General features: G+C 42.6%; 1 protein-coding gene across 25 annotated transcripts in view; it reads left to right on the plus strand.

Annotated features, from left to right (window-relative positions):
- Window positions 1-23,780, plus strand: part of Magi1 (membrane associated guanylate kinase, WW and PDZ domain containing 1) — a 589,708-nt gene that overhangs the window by 542,736 nt on the left and 23,192 nt on the right. For 17 of the 25 annotated variants that reach the window (XM_063257099.1, XM_063257101.1, XM_063257105.1 and 14 more), the window contains 3 exons: window positions 10,122-10,153; window positions 19,044-19,260; window positions 21,526-21,609. In XM_063257099.1, coding sequence (XP_063113169.1) covers window positions 10,122-10,153; window positions 19,044-19,260; window positions 21,526-21,609 — 333 coding nt within the window. The remainder of the gene's footprint in view (window positions 1-10,121; window positions 10,154-19,043; window positions 19,261-21,525; window positions 21,610-23,780) is intronic. The other 8 variants (XM_063257109.1, XM_063257110.1, XM_063257111.1 and 5 more) reach the window with 1 other exon arrangement.

Raw genomic sequence — 23,780 nt, forward strand, 5'->3', positions numbered from 1 at the left:
AGCCCCTCCCTGCACAGGGAGCTTGACCCGCAGTGCTCCGATACAACTCGCTCCTTGAGCTTGCGCATTCGCCCCTTCACCTAAAATACACTTACCTCCCTGATGACCAGGTACTTCTCTGGGGCTGAGGGCAGACTGGTAAGAGACCATGTACCTCGAGTAGAGACAGTAAGCACACAACAACAGTAAATAATACACATAATAAACAGACAAGTAACTGATTGTAGGGAGTACTGTGGACTGTGAAAATGCAAAAGCAGGATGTGAAATGTATGACAGAAAAGGGTCCTTTACTTACCTGCTGATCCCTGGTGGGTCCTCCCCAGTGGCCTTCGAGAGAGTCCCAATGGATCTGCAGGCTCTGTGTCCAGGTAGAAGAGCAGCCAACAGCCATCCAGAGCACGGATAGTAGTCATCAGGAAATGGCCAGCAGCTTGGCTGGGGTGCATGGGATCTAGGAAGAAAAGATGGAAGTGAAGGCATTAGGCAGAGTCAGACCTAGGAGGGCCAGGGTGGTGTGGAAAGGACTGGGTTTCACTGGTGCTGTTGGAAAGCCGTGCAGCACAGCTAGGAGACCCTGTCATCTGACATATGCCATGGAAAGATGTCTCCAGGCTCTGTGTGGATAGCAGATTAAAGAGCATGAAGAACAGAGGGAGCAATGTTCAAGCTCTCGTGGTCACTTGGGCAAGGAAAGGTAGTGCCAGTGGACACGAATGGACAGGGTGGATTCAGAGTTCTTTTTAGAGATGTTTGCAGACCAGAGAGATGAACCTCTCCAAGAGCTTTGGGACCTAGGGTTTGCTGTTCCTTGAAGATAAAATGCAAGGCATTCTTACAGACTTCTTCCTTGGTCCTGTGCCTGAGTTAGATTGCCAAAAATAAACAGAAGGATCAGCCTTAAAGTCCTTGTGTTGAAGAGCATGGTCCTGGTGTGTATTTTTCTAACTTAGAAACTTCTCAGCACCAATTACAGTGATGAGTTACCCTTTGGGGCCAGTGACCTTAAAATAAGGGCCCACACAGCGCCCTGCTTGGGGAAAGGAGTCTATATTATTTTTCTTTCAGTGAGCTATTTTGAGCTATTGTTTCATACTTGCCTCCCTCCCCCACCCCACACCCTCCACCCACCCTGCTGCAGTTAAAAGTCAGACTTTCAAACTTGAGGGAAATGCTGCAGAGTTTCCCAGGCAAAGCAGTCTCCCCTATCCTGGGAGACCTTCATGAAGGAGCCGCTGCAGAAGGACTGGGTAGCAGTGCCAGCCATTAAGCATCACCCCAAAAGCTATTCAAATTTGAAATGCAAATTTAGAAATATCAAACTGTCAGTCTAGCAAAAGCGAAGTCTTCCTCAGAAGCAGAAGCACATTTACAATGAAGACCTGGCTCCTGAACACTGTTCTTACAAGGATTTTCTTCCACGTGTACCGAGCTAAGGAGCCCTCATGGACCTAGTGATCTTGTTAAGGTGGTGGTTCTTTTTCTTTCCCGGTAACTCACTCTACTTCTGACTTACTCCTTTTTCTCCACCCCGAATTAAAAAGAAACATTATTACCATAGAGAGTCAGAAAACATTTGCAAGCTAGACAAAGCTAGTCGCCACTTTGAAAGCTGTTTCATAAGGCTTGGTGTTACCTGTGTAGCTTTAAAGATTTGCTTCATTGTCCAAAATAGAGATGCATCTTACTCTATTTTTAGCATGCATCTAACCTTCAGTGGTTAGTGATTTAAGTACGTCAACTTGCAATGACATCTTAAGAGGATGCCTGACTGTGTGCATAGACCTTGCATTCAATGTAGAGAAAAGAGACTTGCTGGGGGTTTAGCTCAGCAGCATAAGCACCTGCCTGGCAAGTGTGAGGTCCTGAGTTCAATCCCCAGTACCCACCCCCCCAAAAAAGTTTAAAAAATATAAAATTAAAAATTAAAGAAAAGAATTCATGTCACCTTTAAGGGTACAAGGTTCCTCGGCCCACTGACTTAGCAGCTGTTTAAGACCCTGTTCTTTGCAGGTTGTATTCAAGGAATCTATACATGCATTTTAAACATGAGCAACTGTAGTGTTCACCACTTCCTAGTACACTATTTCTTCAAGTACTTTCAGCATCCTGTGAACCAGGCTGTGCAGTTCAGTATTTAGGACCGGAAACTTTGCAGTAAACCAAGTCAGCTGCTTACCTGACTGTGTAACCTTGGCCATGATGTCTGACCATCAGAGTCTCAGTTTTCTTACCTGTAAAATAAGAGGCTATTAGGACTTAAAGCAGTTGTGAAGAATAAATAGTATCAGAGATAAGACCTGAGTACTTGTTATTTTTGCATCCAATATTTGCTTTTGGGAATCCTTTTTTTTTTTTTTTTTTTTTTTTAAGAAGGGAGAAGACAACTTTCCACCCCTGAAAGTATACTTCATACATTTTTTGAATTATCATTCATTTCACAGCACTTTATCTGAAAGGGCCATCCCTTTCTGAAGATTTGCATGGTCAGTTCACCCGTCCTACCCCAGTCATTGAGCAACCTAAAGTACAGATGACCCTCAGTCTGTCTTCACCTACAGCAGGTCAGGTGAAAAACTTTGTAAACCATTAGCAACCCCGAGCTTTGGGAGTTACCTCTTTCTCCTAGGATGTTTACTAGGCTGTGTGTGCTGTGTAACTGACATGGACTTCTTGTAGCTGTTAACACCTGTACAACTATATCTTTAATCTTCATAAAACACCAAGTGATGCAGCATTGGGTGCTCCTTATTCCCAATCCCTGACATCCATCTGTCCCTCTGAGCTGTGACAGCCCCAATATTTCATATTGGCCATTATTGGGTTCCCAAGGGAAATGACTTCTTCTTCTTTTTGGAGCCATTGGATCTGATGCTCCTGTTCTTGGCAGCTGGCATCATATTTGCATTGAAAAGTGGCACAGCAGAGTTGATGGTGATATTTGGCTAGAGAAAGGAGAAAAAAACATCAAACGTGTCCAAACTAGGATCATTTTTCATTATGTTTTATGGATTCAGTTTGTGAAATGCAGTGTTTATAAGGTCCTTCAGTGGTGATACATACAGGCTCAAGGTTGGCACATTTAGCACAAAAACCTTAAATGTTTTCATCATTGTTCAGCTAAGCACAGTCACTGGGGGTTGTTCCAGCCTCCTCCCCTCTCTGTGATCAGATACTGGAATACTGGCCCTCTTCCCATTGCAGCCCCACCCTGCTGCCCCCGGCTTCCTGTTGGATTAGGTTTCTTTCCTCTGTATTCCTAAAAGCAATGACATTTCCTTCTGTCAAGGCACTTAGTGCTCCCTACTCTGAATTATTACTCTTGCACCCCCTTTCTCTTTTCACGTAGACAAACTCCTCTAGGTCAGGGCAGGGACCATAGAGGATTTACCTGATCTCTTGAGGAATGCTTTACTAGGCACTGTACAGAGCTCAGTGCATTCTGTTTGAATGAATACCTGCAGATCCTATCCTTTCTGAGATTCATGCCTTAGCAAGCTGCCTTCCCCAGAAAGACCTGCTTGACCTCCTGGGGTACCATAGTCATGCATCCCCATGTGCTGCTGTCCTATGCCTACTTTGTATCATCACAAAAGTCCCCACCCTCCAAGTGCATCTGTCAGGCTGCCAGATCTGTTGGTCCACAGACTGTGAGCATCGTGAAAGTAGAATCTAGGTTTTCTTCATTGCTTTCTTTCACACCAGCCTCTAGCACACAGGAGACCCTCAGCACAACTGGGTTGTGTGAGCGATTATTTCCTTTTTCCTTCCAGCCTTCAGTAAAAAAACCTAGTCTGGCTGTTCCTTCCTTTACTTGATTTTCGGCTTGTTATTATGGTTCTTAGTAAGGGGAGGATCAGTTTAAATGTACAGTGTATCTTAGTTTTCATATTCATTATTCCATGAAGATGATAAAACGCAAACTTGGAGGCGCGGCTTTTGAAGCAGGGTGTCAGGCCCTGCCCAGTCCTGGGTTCACAGGCACAGCTTTAGTTCTGCCTGGCAGGGAGGTTCAGCGAGATCTCACTGTAACTCTCCACATTGAGGTCTTCATATCCTCCCGCCACTGAGAGTCATTGTTGTACTGTCCCTGGCAAATCAGTGCATTACCTAGCAGACACATTTCATGCAGCAGCGTTCTTGCTGGTAAATATTAGTGTTCTGGTGTGTTCTTTAATGCAGTTTCTCTCCTCGTCGTTTATTTTTAGATGTCTCCTTTAGATCTGTCTAAGAAAGGAGAAGCAGCAATGAAAAGCCCTTTCAATGCGATCCTTCTTACTGACCCTTCAGTTTCAGATACAGTAGTTTGTATGTGCAGCCCTTACTGGAAATAAACGCTTAGCCGAAGTGACACTCTCAGTGGGAGGGGCTTCTTACACCATGACTGAGCTCTTGTGCAGAATGATTTACCCTGAGGACCCTAAGTTCTGCACGGGCAGAGTTAGTGTCTCAAGGCCATGATGGGTTTTTAGGGACTCCCCGAAATTATGTATAAAATTGCATGCTCCTAAGCAGCTGTGCTTGAGGGAGCCTTAGATGCCTTTTTGATCTCACTGTCAGTCATTGCCACGACCCAGTAATTGAGTAACACAGACACGTGGGTGGGAATGTAAGTCATGGAGCTGAGAAAGAGCTAGACAGATTCCAGTCTGTTCACCTAGCATTGCACTAAGGCCCATAAGTACCCTTGACCAAGCATGGGGAGTACTGAGTTCAGTCTTTAGTAGTACTTAGTTCTTATGATTATAGCTGCATTATATGTAAAATCTAGAACATATCGCAAATAAAAAAGTGAATCACTCATTAATCCTAATGTTCAAAAATAATATTTTCAAAACATTCCCTGTCGTCTTGGGGTATATGTGTTTAAATATGCTGTGTATCTTTATATGCTTTCTAACAGTGAGTTTATAATTTCTGTATAGTTTTTTCCTGCCTTTCATGTCATATATTGTTGCTGCTTTCCGTACTCTTCATTGTATTCATTTTAATGGGTTGTTTTTCATCTTACCATAAGTCTGTGTGCTTTGTCATCTCTTCTCAGAAGTTCAGTTTCCAATTTTTATCACATTTAAATAATGGTGCATTGAACATCTTTTCATATGAATTTTTGTCTGGACTCTTTTTTGTTTGTTTGTTTTGGTTTTTTGTTTGCTTGTTTTTCAAGGGGGTGGTCCTTCTAGTACAAACTGAGTCATAGTTAGCTATAACTTCAGGATTGTGCACTGATCGTTTTAGAATGAGAAAAATCTCACAGAATCTGAGATGATACATGATACATTCAAAGATTTTATTTGATTTGATTTGGTACTAGGAATCAAGCTCATAACCTCATGCTTGCCAGATAGGCTCTGTGCTTCTGAGCTATGTCCCCAGACTTCCATTCATAGATTTTAATTTAGGATTGTGCATTGACAGATTTTAGAATAAATCAGCGAAGGCTCCCTTATTCTGAATGAAAAATGTGCACACTTTCTAGCTGCTATATAAGACTAGCCTCTGACCAATCTCCTTTCTCCGACTGTCTCCCTGAATGCTTTTCCACCTTTTGGAAGTCAGTCTCTATCCACGCTTCCTGCTTGTGCCCAGTGTATTACGTGATTCAGCTCCAGCATGTTTTTTAAAGCACAATACCTGGAGGTCACATTTGTTGCCTGTGTGCCTCACATTATGCTTTGTACTCTAAACGATCCTATGTATTTGAGGACATAGGAATGAGTGGCACAGCACTTGTTAAAATTCTTCAGAGGAAAGGTTTCCATTTAAATCCTCAACTCTAGAGAAAAAATTCAAAGGAAAGAGAAAACCACGCAAAACCAAGTGTTACATTTTCTAGATCCACCTTGTGTGTCACCATGGTGTTAGGAATCACTGTTTAAAGCCTTTTCCATGGTTTTTCGTGATTCTTTAAGTTAATAAGATTGGTTGGCCTTCTCACTGTTATAAAACCCAGGGCGTTTTGAGAAGTGCCTACTTTCATTTGGGGAAATTTTAATGTGCAATAAAATATTCTGAAATGCAATGCATTTGTTTTAAAAAGGCAATATAGTCTTGTTTATGGTGGCATCTGTGTGTATATGTATATAAGTGTTTATAAATAAAGAAAACTTTCTTTTCTGGACAAGACATTAAAATAGGTAATAAAGTCACCATAATCCCATGGGCCAGAGACAGTGCAGCTTTGGTACATAACCTTATAATCTTCATTTGCAAACATGCATGTTGTGTTATATATTTTTTCGTATAGAGGTTGGATGCCATACCACTTTGCCGTCTTACCAAGAATAACATTTTGCGGTGTAGTTGTAGAACATATTCACGAGCGTAGTTTAATAGCCTTGATAAAAAAAAAAAAAGAAAAAGAAAAAGATTCTTCCTCCTGGTGTTAATTGGTCAGGTCCCGGTCACCACCAGGGAACTGCCCATTTGCTTCCTCCGAAGGATGGCTTCGTTCCCAGGAAACTTCAGAAATTCCTGACTCTCTTTTCCTGCTGCTTTCTGTTACTCTCAAACTCACACATTGAACAGATGCTTCCGTGTGAACGTTATCTGGGACGTTTTAGAAGTAGCATTTGCTGCTGTGGGGGTGCAAAGGGCACATAGTGCCATCCCAGGACACTGTCCTTCATTACCCCAGGTGGATGAGTGGGGCCGCTGAGAAAGTGCTGTGTCTGCCTGTGTGCCTCGGGAGACAGGACATGATCTGCAGAGCACAAGCCTCCTGCCGCCATGGAATGCACCAAGTCTACGCTGCCTAGTGATAGCCAAAAGCGCGCTGTGAGCAGCCCCCATGGCCCATGCAGCATGCATGATGTGCGTGTAACTCCACATGGAAGAGGCCTGCGTTCTAGGATCCCTGGGTTATGGACTATTTTGCTGCCTGGTGACCTTTGAGTGTTTTCCCTTGGGTCTCCCAGCTGTTTTAAATCTTTCTGAGTAGTTTTGGCTAAAATAAATTATAAATTGTAATAAGGAGGCTTGTTCCAGCATTCATATTTATTAGATATTAAGATTTAATGACCATATGGGCCTAAAACAAATGTTTGATTTCTTTTTTTTCAAAAAGCAGTCCAGTGGAGCTGCTTAATTTTGACTACTTAAATATTAATTTGTGGTCATAACCCACTTTTGGCTCCTCCTGGAAAAGGTGTGGCTTTTTAAAATGACCTTTTTTTGGTGACTAGTTGACAAAGAGGAAACATTACCTCCTTTAAATTAAAAAAGGTGTTCTTATCAGTTGTAAATATAAGTGTGTCCCTTGACCTAGGACCTTTTGGGATCTCATGGACCACTTCCTACAAGAAACAGACTTTTAACTCTTTACCTCCTATTTTGCAGTCTTGTCGATTTTGTATAATTAAGAGTGGAAGAGCTATTTATTAATGCTTGTTTTTAAAGTAATATTTTATTGCCTGAGTGAGATGAGAATGTGGCATTAGTGAAAAGAGCATTCTAAATAGGGCTAAGGCAGCCTTTAAGTACTGCTTCTGACCATGCTGCCAGCCCCTGGCTCCATCTTTTACCCGCATGTGAGAGGTTCACAGGTACACCTGTCTCCTGCTGTACCTGCCATTCTGCCGCTGTTTTCTCTCAGTGTCATTCTTTAGAGGCTGGCCATGTTGTTACCTGTAGAAAGCACTTATCCCTTATAACTTGTGCCAATTCTTTTGTAGGTTAGCTACTCCACAGCTTATTTGGAATTTCCAGTGGGCTGCTAGTTTGGCTCCAGCCCAGTGGTACTGCAGGGAACATCCTTGTGAATGTACCTTTGAAGGGGTGTGGAGTGTTTCTCTGTGGTCAACAATGAAAAGTAACCTGTATTTTATGCAGGAAAATCTTGAGAGAGAATTTAGGACTGACCGGTTTTATAAATGACCAGCAAAATGTGTATTGAATCATTTTTCTGACTCCAGCTACCTAGTTGGGTATTAGTTACAAATTTTTGTAGATTGTCACTGAGATCCTGGACAGAGTAAAGTTCCCATTAAAGCTAACATTGCAACCTTGCTTTTTTCAGTTAACTAAGAAAGTGTGAGTTAGAGAGAAATCTGATCTTTATCATACAATGTATAATTTTGAAGTTTATACAGTGACCTGCATTAATATAATCTGCCAAAATCATATTGATGAACCTAAGAACACCTAGTAATTAAGAGCAAAGACATCAGAATTGCTAAACATTCTTATCTATAAGCAAAATACTTCTTTTACATCTGTTTTCATATGTTCCTATGCTTAGTAAATGGTTTTTCCCATAGTAAGAATAAGGTAACCACACCTACTTCCTTTTTGAATAATGTCAGCAAAAAAAAATGAGAGAACCAGGAATGGGGTTGGCCTAGGTTGGAAGTTTTTATAACATATTCTCTTAATCAACTATCTCAGCAATCTGGGGAAGTGACAGTTTCTATCTCATCATTGGAGAAAAGGCACAGAGGGCTGAACAGTGGTATGCTGAAGTTGCTTGTCTGAGTTTGCCTGATTTGTAAGAGTTGTAGTCTTTCTGCTGTAGTGTAGTTCAAACAGTGATCTTAGAGCCCTCGCATCAGAATCCCGGGGAAGATTTGCTCCTATGTGTATTCCCAGGCTCTGGTGGGGTCTGGGATTCTGCGTCTCTAGTGTGCCAGGCATTTCTATGTCCTCTGAAGTCTGAGAGCCACTCTCAGAGCATGGTGACCTCACTGTGGTGACGCAAGGAGCCTTGGTAGAGAGTGCCCCCAATGCCTCTTTGGATGAGTGACTCTTGACATGCCTGACTCACAGTGGGCACATTACATTGCTTTTCACATGGCCTCCTCCCTCACCCACTTCCACTGCCTCACATTACTAGCACTGAGCTTAGCGTGGTTCATGGTTTGACAAGTCAGTTCCAAAATAGTTGAAATCATCACACTATGTGGGAATCACTTTGAAACCCAGGTTGAAATTTGTAGTGCAGAATCACCTAATCCTGTGTTGGCAGGCACTGTTTACACAGATGAAATCTGCATGTACAATCTCTCCTGGGCTCAAACAAAATAGTAATAATAAAGAGAGTAGCCTGTGGAAATGAGTAGTTTGAAAGCACCAATATGTGCTTTATTTCCTTTCTCACCTTCCTTTCCCACATTGCCCTCGGTGACAGATTCCCCATGAGCCTGCCCCAATCTCTGCTGACTTCCCAGAGTGAGGCTGTGGCTGGTCCTTCCCAGCTTGAGCTCTATCACTTAGAACAGTGTTGGGGGACAGACAGCCAGGTTTAGACCTTGGTCTCCTCTCCTCAGCCTTTCTCTTTCTCTGTTATTCATTCATTTCTCTCTCTCTCTCTCTCTCTCTCTCTCTCTCTCTCTCTCTCTCTCTCTCTCCCCCTTTCTCTCCAATTCTGTGAAATTTTTCTTTTTCATTCTCAAGCGACATTCCTTCTCTAGGAGATAAATGGAACCCTACCTAGTCCTTTCCAGCAAATAGTAGGAGGCTATGGAATGAGTGGCAGGCGCTGAGGCAGACCTGTGCCTGAGATCTGGAGGGAACAGGACCAATTTGTGCTTGGGTTCATATTTTATCCTTCTGTTCTGGCAAAAGAGCATTCGTCCGTCTTTGTTTCGGTGTTGAGCTCATCCAAATAAAGAAGGCACTTCTTCTCCTGAAAGACAGAAAGGAAAAAAAAAAAAGAGAAGGAAAAATGTGATTTTAACCATACCCTCCTTTGAAACTAAACATATACCCCTCCCCCTGTCCTGATTGGTCTGCTTCAATTGACAGGTGGGTTGGGTGGAAAGGAAATATCCTGGACTTAATTGTAAGTTAAGTCTCTCTTAATCCAGAAGAGCATTTGAGATTCTGTCCAAGTGTTCAATTTCCCAGGCCGCTGAGGTCTGTGAATTTCTTTTCCCAGCCTCCAGGCTGCTGCAGTACAAGTCAGCATAGCTAATGCAGATAGATCTCCTGCCTCTCGCTCTCCTCCTCCCTCTGCTTTGATTCGATATGAACAGCCTGGTAACTCCGATGCTGGGGAGAAATCTGACATAACTCTGCAGATGGCTAGGTTGCCGTGAAACACCTGGGGATTGTTCTTTAAGAAAAAGGTAACATTTATATGCTAATTATCTCTTCCTCTCCCCTCCTTGTTGCATATTTTTCAGGGCTGCCTGTTTCCAAGAAGAGCCCCAAGTCGGTAAGGACTTGTCAGCTACTTGGTGATTGCTTGGGGGTGGGGGACCCTGGTGGTGGGAGGGGACGCTGTCCGGCTTTACTTCACTAAATAAATGTGTTTCAGAGTGGCTGGGGGCGAGAGGCGCTGGGGCTCATTTTATTAACTTCTGGGGATCTGTTTGGCATAGGTGGTATTTGAGCTTGTCTTTTAACTGTGTAAGGATCTGTGGGCAGGCTCCGGGAGCTATGATGAAGAATGTATATTTTGGCATCTTCTCTACACAGATGTATCACCACAACTCTCCTTCAAATGGATGAGTCCCTTAGCTGCCTTAACTTGATACAAACGCTATTGTTTCCTTTGGAAAAAGGGAGGAAAAAGGGCTCCACCTGCTCCCTGAGTAGCGTTGCTCTCAACTGGTGTTCCCTGCCGGTTCACATGGCTACTCGTCCTCTCCCTGAGCCTTCTTATGTTCTCGGTGATGAATTATTTACTAAATCAGAAGCTAGGTAGGTTTCAGGAAGGTTTGCTCTGCCGTGTGTATGTCCATGTTGAGGCGGGCCAGTGCTCACTGCCCCAACACCAAGAATAAGACATTTCTTTGCTATGGAAATGCCCTTTGTTGTTTTGCTAGCTTTAGCAGCATTATGCTGCAGGTATAGGATTTAAAAAAAAAAAATCAATGTTTTGCTGTCCTTTCTAATCTGGTTTCCCTGAAGATGCATTACCTCGTTGACATGTTAGCTAATAGCTTAGAGGCTATAGTGTTTTGCTTGGTAGTATGGGCTCTTGCTCCCCAGGCACTAACAACAAATTAAAATGCTACTTAAAAACTCAAAATCTGGAGCTTGGATGCTTGTGAAATTGATCTGGGTGGAAGAGGCTTCCTGATTTGTTAACCTTAGGATAAAGGAGGGTGCTTCATTGTGGCTTAGGCAATCTGGGAGAAGGTAGATTTACAGCTTAGTGCCATCCAGAAAAGAAGGACCTTTAAAACTTTGCTGCATATGGAGCTGCAGCTGGATTCTTTCTACCTGTCTGCAAGCATGGCAGCAAGAAGCAGAAGTTTATTAAGGAGACGAGAGAGGGAGCTTCCTGCATTCCGAAGCCTTGTTCCTAAGTTCTCCAAAGAGGAAAACCTGCAATATTGATGTGGTCCCAGTAGCACAGCACCATAGTGATTGGAAGATTGACTTCAGGGCTGCATCCCCTGTCAGTTTGTGTTAATATCCAAGCAGAAAAGTGCAGGTTGGCACTCACACTGGAACCACAGAGATGCCAGAGCACGTGCTGGTGCACATGTGGCTCTTTATCTCTTGGTCGTAGAACTCATTCAGCCTTCACAAAACTGGAAGCAAATCTGGATGCTCATGAGTTTGAGTTGGTATGAGCCATCCCTGTTCCTCACACACACACACACACACACACACACCGTGCTGTGCAAGTGCCTGGACTTATTGTACACACTTCATGTGGCATAGTCTTGGCAAGGCGTATTCTGAGGGGGCAAAGCAGTTTTACACCATTAGCCTGACATCAGGGTACAAGGTGTTCTTTTCATGCTATGTAAATTTACTGTGCAAAATTTTTGTAATGCTTGCATCTCCTCTTCCCAAAAGTGTTTTAGAATTACCTGGAGAGCTCAAAGGACATTAAAAGAGATATAGAGCCTTTATTTATCAAGTCAGTTAAGAGAATTCCCTATGACAGTTTGTTTTGGTTGAAGCCATGTCATTAGCAAGCAGCAAGCCAATTACTCAGGCTGCATTCCTAGGAAAAATACTCTCCTAACTGCTTTGCCCACAGTCTGCTAGCTCTTAATTACCACAAGCACAGAGTGGTGTGCTGCTGGCTCAGAAAGAATAGGCCCCAGCTTGGGGCTTGTCTTCACAAGCTGCCCATGCCGGGACAGGGACGTGGTCTTCGTGGCTTCACTGGAACACCTTACTAGCTGCTGCCCAGAATACAGAGATGTATGTCAAGGTCTGTGTTGGCGGCAGGGCATAGCCAACATCTGTGGTCAGTGGGAACTCTGGACAAGCAGGTGCAGAGCTGTTTCCCTTTCCCAGTTTGTGTGTTGATGATGTCCTGCCAGAGAGACAGATGACTGTGATACTTTTCTGGTGGGGATGGCAGGAATCCATGGAAAAGCTGGAAGTCCTGGTACTGGAAAGTCACCCAGGTAGTGACAGATAGGGTCAGTTATGCAACTTCACCCCTGAAAGCACACCGACTGAGCCTGGATCATGACTCCCTTAGGCTTTCCAGCAGCCCCATGAATGTGGAGTCTGTTGCCAGGATCCTGGGTTTTGCTTGTTTGTTCTTAGAGGCCCCTGGCATGGCTGGCTTGGTCATGTGACTGACAGCTTCCTGTGCTCTCCCACCTTTTTCTCCTTTCCAAGTGTTTTTGATAATCAGGTGAGTTTTTATTATACAGAAGTATTTATCTTTTTATCTTGTTTCCCCTCCAAGATAGTCCTCACAGGTTACTGCTAATAAGAAATTTTACCTCCTAGATTTAGTTTAAATGTTGAATTTTTGTGATTTCTGTACTCACTGGGGACAGTGGCAGTATCTTAATAAAATTTTATTAATTTAATACCTGGATTTTTATGGCATCAGGGATTTTTCTGCCAGATGACAGAGACCAAAGTAAGACATATTTGCTGTCAAGGTTTAAACCTCTACAAACTGATTCTGTGGCCCAACTTAATCATCCTGACTGGAAACTTATTTAACTGAAACCGTCAGTCAAAATCACACAGAAGGATCTTATTTCTGAGACTTTGAAACTGTAAATATCACTCCAAACCTTGAATTTCAAGTCATAGCCACTTGTGTTTTCCTACTCATTGATTTTTCAACATTTCCTTGCTCCTTTTCTTCACCTGCCTCTCCATCCATCCATCTATCCATCCATCCATCCATCCATCCATCCATCCCCTTGCCATGTCCACCCATCCATGTGTCCATCTTCTGTCCGCTTGCTTATCCATCTCTTCTCTTTCTTTCTCAAACTAGCATTAAGAACTTGTAAGGTCCAGGCTTGGTTTGAGGCAGTGCTCCCAGCATCTGTCCTCTTACAACTGACAAATAATTAACTTATTAACTCCTTTTAACAAAGGATCCATTGTCAGAGTTTACCAAAATCTTTTCTACCTTCCTTCCATCAAGTGCTTCCTGCGTAGCTTCTGCCTGCCACATGCAATGTGTCCTTCAGCAGGGACCAGAACAGAAAGGAAAAGAGAGAGTAACCACATCCACAGACCTCACCTCATGGAGATTAGGCTGATCAGCAGACTTTCAAAACAATGCACACATATAAAATATAACTGTACACATTATGAAAATCACTTAGCTCTTAGTCATATCACCTAAATTGAGTCTTACAAAGCCAAGGCCCGAGGTGTTCAATGCTGAGTCAGCTGTGAAATTCTTTGAAGTTTCCTGGTACCAAGCACAACATAGGAAACCACATTATTTACTTAGATATTTTCATCAGTTAAAATATAGCATATGTTGTGCTAAGGAACCTGATCTTTAGTTACTAAGAAAAACTCGCACAGAGTTTTCATAGGTCATGGATGATGGGCAAGATAACAGCTTCAACCTCTCCTAGCAACCATAGCTGTCTGTAAGATAGCAATAGCAATAGGGTTCTGTTCCACTGTCCTCTAACCCTCTGCATGCAGGTGATGTCTGCTGCGGATCCTGAAGGAAATTTTTGGAAACGTTAGAGAGCCTTGTGAAGGGGAGGCACAGAGAGCTCATAGACAGCGTGCCCATTGAGTGGTCCTGAGCAGGTCACTCAGATCTGTAAACCCTTCCTTTCTCTCTCCTCCCTCCCCTCTCATTGCACCTGGGCCTCCCTTGGAGACCTTGTATCTGACAGCTCTGGCAGTAATGGGTGCTATCAAAGTCACTGAGGATGGGAGATGGGAGAAGGAACGTGTTTACTCCTCATGATTGTCCTCTGGCTTCTCACCGCCCACAGCAATCCATGTTCTCCACAGAGAACCCCTGCAGGCTTTGTGTTAGATTTCCTTAAAGGATACTGTTTGAACCAAAATGTATTTCATAGCCAGTAGATGCCTTCCTCATCTGTTACCTACTTTCACCTATCTTTCTAGAATAAACAGTTTGACATGGACCTCATTCACAAAGAAAGAGACAGAGAGAAGGACTGCCCTGTGCTTTGGCTGGGACTCCAACTCCCTGGCTCTCGCACACCCTCGCTGTCATTGGTCTAACACCTCATCAGTACTTGGCACTTCTCCTGTTGTCCATGTATTTGCTGTGCTGGCCTTGGGTCTTGGCAGATAGGTGAACTGTAAATAATTTCTCTTTAAAATGGATCAACTTGTCATTTTTAAGCCACATGAATTCTTTTCATCATTTAAGCTCCTAAGTGCTGTCTGTATTCATTTGCTCTTCTGAGCAAATATTTTCAATTCACTTTGTGAGTGCCTCCATTTTTAAACCATTCTGTGCAATACTGATGAGATGATTTTTTTTTCTCCTGTTTCCAAGTCTTAAAAACCACTGTATCTTCCCAATTTTCCTGTCCTGACAGCATGTAGTATGAGAATCATTCATTTCAGGGAGGCTGGCACAGGTTTATTTTTGAAAGATCTTGCAATACAAGTTTATGGCCAATGTATCGCCAGGAACTGTTATGGAGGTTTTAAAATTCAGCCCATTTCCTTCTTTCTAGTTGGCTGTGATTTCAGACTCAAAAATAAAATTCTTGCTTCAAAAATACCAGCACAGTGATGACAGTTTTGGCGATGGCTAAGCCAACCTGGGATACCACTTTCCAAGCCTTCTCTGCAATGCAGTCTTGGGATCTCCTTCCCCTCTCTCCCTTCACACTGTTAGTGACACCTGTTGGATTTGGCACCAAAAGTCTTCACCTCGCTGCTCCTCACCTTCATCACTACTCCTGTGCTAACACGAGCCATCTCGTGCTTAGTGGACTCAAGTATCGCTTCCTTTCTGGCCTGTTACTGCTTTCCCCACCAACCTGTTCCTCCCAGGAGCCAAACCAAACTCTAGAAACACATCGGCCCTTGTGTCATCCCTGCTTAAATTCGGGCGTGGATTCTCTTCAACTAGGACATAATTCAAGCTCTTTCAAGAGTCTACAAGGCTCTTGCCTCATTAGGCCTCCACGTTCCTCTCATGCTGCCCCATCCCTCTGCTATGCCCATGTGACCTTTTGGGTCTCAAATATTCCCAGCTCATCTTTGTTTTGGGGACCTAAAACATGCTGTCTCCATTAATGCTCTTCAATGGGCATCTGATTACCTGTAACAGACAGTAGTACGTTATTATCAACAGCAATCATTGATTACTGTCTGTCTCCACACATCAGATACATACTGAGGTTTCACTTGCAAGAGGCCAGGTGTTGTTTTTGGTCCTTTTTATCCCTTATACTCCAATACATGATGGATGATCGGTATACATTATTGGAGTGAATACATGTGTTAATGTCTGATCATTTCCGTGATCACTGCAGAAGGGTGCAGTCTAATATGCTCCCTTGATGCACCAGGCTCATCTCTGTTCATGTCCTTAGTGTGTACAGGGCTCCTTTAATAGGCTTGAGAGTGCTTTAACTCTATAGCTCCCTGTCCTTGGGCCATTGTCTCTCCTAGGAAGGTGAGGTGTCAGGCCACCACAGTCAATTCAGATTTGACCCTGTGCAGAGAGCGTTTACTTTCACTGTCCAAGCCTTTGGGGAGGTAATCCAGGAAAGATTTTAATTTGGGAGATGCATAAATGTAACATTTCTCCTTAACAATTCTGGGCTTTAACATAAAAGGAAATACCATAAACACTTAGCATATTCACAGACAATAAAAAGTCATATTTGAAACTTTTATACATATACACCACAGAGCAGAGCTTCACAAAACCCGGAGTTCCAACAAGGTGTTCAGTACAGGATGCATCTTCACTTTAGGGGTCTTCATAATTGATTTGGAAAAGGAACATAAAAGGAAGCTAAACCTTACCAAGACGAAAATCAAGAAATCTTGCAAACGTTGGTGTGTGGAACCCATGAACACACCATTTGCGTGAGCCAGCCCACGGCAGTGTAGTGGAGGTAGTTTTTGGAGGATGTTCTCAGGATGTCCCTTTACTTTTATTTTCCAAATTGAGAGACCAAGTTTAGATGGCATTTAAGAGGTACTCAGAGGTGCAATTTGACTGAGAAATGATTTTGCAATCTCATTCCAGATTGTATCTGTCGTTTTGTGTTAAATTGGACCTAAATGAGTCATTTACTGAGGAGGTGACAGAGGCTGTTATAATTTGAAGAATGACCGGAGTATTTGCAGTCGGCTTTGCTTGCACACTCCCTTTATGGCCAAGCCATCTCTTTAGTTAGACTTGGGATCCAGATCCGCTGTGGCAGAGATTTGTTGTCCTGAGCTAGATGTCACCCTGTGCCTACCACATGTGTGGGTCTGCGTGGAAAAGCATTTAGGCATTTTCTGCAATGGGGGCATCAGCCATTTCCGTCAGACCCTCTCAGCGAGGCAGAGTTGCCAGAAAGGTATTTTCTCAAGTTTAGTAAAACCAGTGGAGTAGATGTTGAGGCAGGCAGTGGGGCAGGACTGCAGAGTGACCCCAAGGAGGAGACAGCAGCACAGCACGGAGCCTGTCCTCGGGTCCTGCTGTATGTGCAGTTTCAGCCCAAAGGCAATGAGAATTCAGGGTTAGAGACTTGATGGAATGAATTCACAGCTGATGGACCTACTAGGCACTCAGGTATCTGATTTGAGAAAACAAAAGAGGATGGACATTGGAATCATAGTGACTCCTAGGGCAAACGCACAGGTCCATTATTTATTGAATGATTTGTTCTTACAATTCCAATACCCTACCCTTCCAACAGAAACAAAAAGTAACAGTTTCTATTTACTATTTACCAATGTTCATTTCAAAATGAAGATGGCTTTAATTTTTCTCTTGATTATAAAAATATTCTCTGTGCATTATAAATTTAAAAGCCACAAGCAGTGCTAAGAGAGAAGCCCCACCATGTCTCTCTGTGCGTCTGGTACCTGCTCCCACCAACCACAAGCAGGTGCAGCTCACCAGGGTTTATGATAAACCTTTGTAATAAACAATTGGAAAGGAAAAACATTCCTATGCCTATGCAAAATTGAATAGTATTGTGTCTGTCTTTAACATTTTCTTACCCTGAAACTCTCCAGCATGTTTCCCAGGGAAGCTAGAGGCCAGTTCTGGTCTTCTAGAGAGAGGTCAGACAGCTGACCCTGAGAGCTGAGTCCACTCTTGGCGAGGAAATGTAGAGGCTGGCTGAGGCTCTTCTCTCTCAGGTCCAGGTGATGCCAACACTTGAGCAAACACTTTGGTCTTGTGATGGTGTTTGTCCTCTGAGTGAATTCAGCTACTCATACAGTTTTACCAAGCTTAGAACGAGGTTCTCAAATCTTCTATTGACACAGCAAGTATCATTTTCCATGTCCCATTTTGGCTTCATTAAACACATGGCCAGTTTTCTTTTACTTTGAATCTTTGCCAAAACCTGTGGTCAAATCTATAATAATCAAAAGCAAATGACGCCTCTGTCTTTCCTGAACTGTCTTCAGATACTTGTTTCAGAGCAAGGACTGAAAGGGGAGGAAATGGAAGAACCTGAGAATTAAATGAAAGAAATTGTGGAAATGTCCAGTGGAATTGCAGGGAAAAGAAAGATGGGGTAGGCCTCCAGGAGAGAACCGGAAGACTGGAGAGGAGTGATTGTAACACCCGGTGGAAGAACTTGAGGGACCTGAAATATTTGATGTCAAATTTCTTGTGAATTGCTCTAAAAGTGTAAGGTGTACAGGATTTGTAAGAGGGGATTGAAATGCTTTCCATGCTCTTCAGCCAGCAAGTACAGTGATGGAGAAGGCAGAGATCTAAGACATTCACTTTCAGTTGGGGAATCTATACACCTGGCTAACCACAGTCTTTTACTGGAGAACTGAAATCATTTTTCCCACCCAGGATTTTTCCTCCCAGTGTGTTTTGCTCTTTGTTTATAGTCACCATTCAAAGAGCATTTCATACCATGGCAAGAAGTTTTGCTGAGCTAGTTTAAATGAACAGAATTTTGCTTATTGTATTAAAATTTAAATGGAATTCCTCTTTGAACATTGCTTATACTCTGGACTAGTTACAAGTCTAAGAAGGCTGACCTCCAAAGTTAACCCAAATACAAAGCTTGATTTTGAATTTCTACCAATAGTATTAGCAGTTCAAAGGTGAAATGCAATGCCTGAAAAATTGGCCAGAAGTTATAAAAACTCTTCACATGATAGGTACTTATCTGCCTGTAAGTACACCACACACATAATGAGCAGTCCGGCTGTCTAAAGCTCAGACCTCTTTCTCCTGGGCTCTGACAAACCTTTAGAGAGGAGGTGATGTTGTATTATTAACAGATATAGCACATGAAGTCCCAACGAACATTTTAGTCCAATTGTATTTCTTCTAGATATTATTGCCTTACAACCAAACCACTCATAGAATTATGTGGTGTGTACTTTTGTCAAGACATGAGGGTGTTAAAACTGATACACCTTGCAGTGAACAAACCTGATGTCTCAGCCGAGAACCTACAGTGAAAATTGGATTTGTTTTCCACTGCTGCCCCAAGAACAGTGTGGCTTGTGCTTATGTCTGTGTTGTCTGCCCCGGTATCTGTCTGCCAGTCACTTGGGGATTTATCTGCATTTAGCCTTAATGGAGGAGGGTGGAAGCCCAAATGCTGTTGATGTATTTCTGTGTGCATGTACAGAAGCAGTGAACAAAGACACACTGGGTGGACACTCACTCAGAGAACCAGAGTAATCTTCTGTTCTTGGCCCTCTCACCTGCTTCCTTTTAGCAACCACTGGAGAGGAAAGACAGCCAGAATAGTTCTCAGCACAGTGTTTCCAGTCACCGGAGCCTGCACACATCATCCCCAAGCCACAGCGCGCAGGTGCTCCCTGAGTACCCACCCGCAGAGGCCCCTGCTGCTGAGCAGACTGACAGCTCTGGGCAGAAAAAACCGGATCCTTTTAAAATCTGGGCCCAGTCCAGGAGCATGTATGAGAACCGACGTGAGTAAACCCTGGCTCCTGCCATCCCCAGACCCTCCTAGGCCTCCAATTGTCCCCTGTGGCACCCTGAAAATGGAAGCAGGTAAACATACATCAGAACAGGAGAGTAAGCAGATGCTGTGAGACATTCATGGAGATGCCATTATGTCTTCAGTTTGGGGAAGGGGTAAGAAAGGCCAGTCATCAAACATCAGGTACACAGGACGCGAGAGAGGCCTTTCCTATGCACCAACCCTTGGAAAAAAAGTGATTTTTCTCTTTAGTCAAAAACAGAGCCAGATAAGAGCTGCTGTATCATTAATTCCTGCCTGAGGAGAGATCATGGCACCCTCTGAACTTGTGTCTTGTGAAACAACTCTGATTCAGTAGAGTAAATTTCATTACAGGCTTTCTTACTGGTCTCTTGGTTTTTTAAAAATACTGCTAGTTTTGTATACAATTGTCAGCCTTTCTAAACATTCTCCTCAAGAAATAACAAACAACAGTGGCTAATTTGCATGTTGCTTATTTGCACAATGTTTATGTGTTCTTTGGTTTTTACCTTTTTTATAAAATATATAAATCTCATGTGCCCTTCATGCTTAACTTCTTTCTTTTTCTTATGAAATGATTGCCACAGACTACTCACCCTAAGTGGCATTCATGTACGTGACCAATGAAATTCCTGAACTGCTGGAGTTTTGGGTGGCTCAGATCCGCCCTTGTTCAGGGCATTGCTGGCCCCTATGTGTTCTGAGTGTGACTTATTGGGAAGGCCTCCTGGCCCTTTCTTCCCCTCCTATTTTCTTGTTGTCAGGGGTTGGAAGAGAATGGGGGGGGGGGCCTCACTGGAAGAAGGGCTGAGAGCTGTCCCTGCCTCCCCTGGGCAAAGGTTTTGATCCAGCTGCGGTCACCCCTCAGACGGCCCCCATGGAGGGTCCTCACAGAGCAGCTGGGTGAGGAATGGGGCAGCCCAGCCTCTTGCCCATCACTGTGCCATGTTCCTTTGGTGACTGAAGATTGTGGTGGGAAACTACAACTGCTCTGTGAGCCAAAGAAAAGAGGAGAGTGAGGCCCCAGCACTCCTGGCTGAGAAGGAAAGGCCACTACACCCGTAGGTCAGAGTCAAAAGTAGGGGCACAAGGGACTAAAATTGCTGAGGGACTACCATGCTTTTCCCCCAGCAGGAGAAATACCACCTTCCTACTACCATAGTTCACGTTAAGTATGTTGTGTGGCCAAAAGCTACCATGCTCTCGAAGCCTTGCAAATCTGCAAAGGGAGCTATTCACTCCCTGAAAGTATCTGGAGGCCAAGCAGAAGAAAAGACATTCCCTTTGCGATGTCCTACACATGCAGTAGATGCAAGTACGGGCTGAGTATTCCTCCCCAAAATGCTAGGTACCAGAGTGATTTGGAGTTCAGATTTTCTTCAGATGTTGAAAAATTTTCATAAATATAATGAGATATCTTGGGATTGGAACCCATGACTCAACATAAAATACACTCATAATTCATATATACCTGTACACATAGCCTGAAGTAATTCTATATAGCATTTAATGAGACAAAGTTTCATGTTCTGGAATTTTCTACTTTGGGTGTCATGTCACACTAGCCAACATTGTAAGCCTGTCCTGCTTTAGAGAGTCACACTTACCAATTTGGAGTGGGTCATCTAGCTCTTTTATTGTAGTACATATAAGGAGCTTGTATGACCATCTAGATATTAAGACCTATGATGACACTTGTTCTTTGTGTGTTTGTTCAGATCTTGGACAGATTCAGTAATTTATGCCTTTAAACATATGACTATTCTGGTGTGAACGGCCTAGAATTCACCTGGACAAATAGTACAAGAACCACTTCCTTAAAAACTCCCTTAAATAAATGCTGTAGTATAGCAGTGGGACCAATATACTTAAATTTTTTTAGAAAGGTAATAAGGATTTAGACAAACGAAGAGTTCATGCCATGATTGAGGCAAGGTCATTTGAGAATATGTGCTATACAGTCTAATTAAATATGAAAATTTTAAGATGTTACTGGGAGTCAAAGGAAATTCTGAATGGTATAATTATAAAGTCTAACTTTTTGACAAGTATAGCATAATGGAAAAAAAGGAAGAAAAAATGAAATCAAACTAAGGCTTAGAATCCATGGCAGCCATGGCCTTTATTTTGAAAGCTGAACTGCATATTACCTTATTAACCACAGCTAAATTAAAATGAACTGAGAGAAACAACATACATTAAGCTTTGCAAAACTGTGAAATTAATATTCCAGCTATGTCACCTTCACCTGCACCGGGATTGAGCAAGGGTGAAAGAGAGCGAGAAATCAGTTCCACGAATTTTGGAGAATGTCAGAGTAAGGCACTGCTGCAAACCTGTACTTCTCCATCATCACCCATCCTGTTTGATGTGCCCATGTGTCGGGAGTCTGGGGAGGTGACAGGGAGGGAACAAAAAGTGCCATGAAGGGCAGCCTGTCTGTGCTCTTGTTGGCCAAGCAAAACCCAAAGCCAGCATGAGATGAGAAGCATGTCCTTGTCAAGTGTGCTATGCTAGTGTGTCTGTAGCAATGGAGACACCTGAAGGCATCTCTTCAGAAGTGTGGCTCCACTGTCTCCAACCATCAAAGAAAGTCTTTTGGCTACTTGATTGAGTCATTATTGGCATTACCAAAAGGAGTTGTGCTGTTAACAGGGTTTCCTGTGAGAGGACTTTCATACCACTTGACACGATTTCTTAGTTCTCTCAGATCAGCCTCACTACAAAAATAAAGTGATATCAAATCAAAGAGCCTAATCCCACTGCTTCCTAATAACTTAATTCTAATAAGATCTGATTAAATTAACAAACCATTTAAAGGAATGGTGTCGAAAGAAATTTTACAACCTTTAATAATTTTAGTACTATGTATCATCAAATGCACATACCTGAGTAAACAGCATCTAATTGGCAGTGGGGTAAATAGTTAAAACTCCAAAAGTAAAGCACCAAAAGACCTTCTTTGTATCCTAAATGTGTGTCAGTGTTTGTATCTACATTTTCCAGCTCATTCCGGTATCTTTAACATCTGGAGTGTCATTGGGCATCTTTTCAACAGAAAAATCTTTTGATAAATGTCCCAACTTCCCACTGATTCTCAAAAGAAAATATGCTTTTTTTTTCCCCCTGTGGACTAAACTGTGATAAGTGTAAGTGTGCTGGCCGTGACCTCCCATACCATGATAGCTGACAGCTAAGCATGCAACATAAGGCAGTTCCTTCTCCGTGCAGCCTTGCCATGGGGTGGCCAGATCCCCCCACGTTAAACGGAGCCAGGCTAGAAGTCTGCAGAGGGCCTTCCTGCGCACAGAAGACCTCAGCATCCTTGCAGACTTCACGGGCTCTGCCAGCAGCTTAGTGCTGGCTGGAAAGCAGCAATGGTCTATTAGGGTAATAATCTTCCTGCTTGGATGAACCAAAGACGAGACACTACTTGATTTAATTTGTTGTCTCAATGAGGCTATTACAGCAAATACCTTTTACCCAACTACTCAAACAAGAAAAAAATATATTGTTACCTTCGTGTACTCAAGAAGATATTACTCTCCAATTGTTTTTATGGGAGTCTAGTGATATAACTGATTTCATGTTCCATGGTGTTTTGCTGCTTAGGCTCAGCAATTATAATAAAAAAGATTGAATGAAAAGCACACATTTACAGCCATAGCATTAAGGTAACTCAAGCAAAAAATATTATATATATATATATATATATATATATATATATATATAGAGAGAGAGAGAGAGAGAGAGAGAGAGACCTACCTATCTATATTTCAGGTCCAGAGTCCTCCAATTGGCACTTAACCACTCATTCTGTTGTGATTTCCTCTCCCTTGGTACATTCACTCACTGTGCATCCTAAATATTGGGTGAGTCACTACACAGAGACAACTCTTGCCAACATGAAATCTGAAGAGTCACCTTCTTTGCTAGCCCATTGTAGAAAATTGGAGAAGACAAGAATTAAAATTTCAGGCCTGTGCCCAAAAGCCAATTAAACACACCAGAAACTACACAGAACAGTATTTTAAGATCTCCTCTTGTGATTCACTGGAACTAAATGGTATTTGTTCTCCATAAATAAAAGCTGTCATACTTTGTAGGCTATAAAGCACCCTAAGTATACATGAAAATATTAAGAACTAAAGTAACACTTTTTATTACCTTAGAAAAGTAATAAAAAGTGGTATGTAGAAAAATTTGGGGTATAGTAAGGACTTTCTTCTAGAAATTTCTTTTTAAAAATGAGATTTTTCATTTAAATACCTGGACTATTACTGACATAAAATGTCAGGTTACTACTAAAAGTTAATACTAATAATTTTGAAATATCATAGGCAGATTCTGGAGTAAAGCAGCCATCCTAACACTGAGGTGTGATTAATATAGAATTTTTCTCAGCACTGTTAATCTTACAAATATGGAAATTGGCTACTTCTTTGTATTTGGAAATAGTAGGATGGTGGGATTTTCGTTTCTTTTTTC

The sequence above is a fragment of the Cavia porcellus genome, unplaced genomic scaffold, assembly GCF_034190915.1.
Source record: "Cavia porcellus strain 051 isolate PalLab524CR breed Dunkin Hartley unplaced genomic scaffold, mCavPor4.1 scaffold_10, whole genome shotgun sequence".
NCBI lineage: Eukaryota > Metazoa > Chordata > Mammalia > Rodentia > Caviidae > Cavia > Cavia porcellus.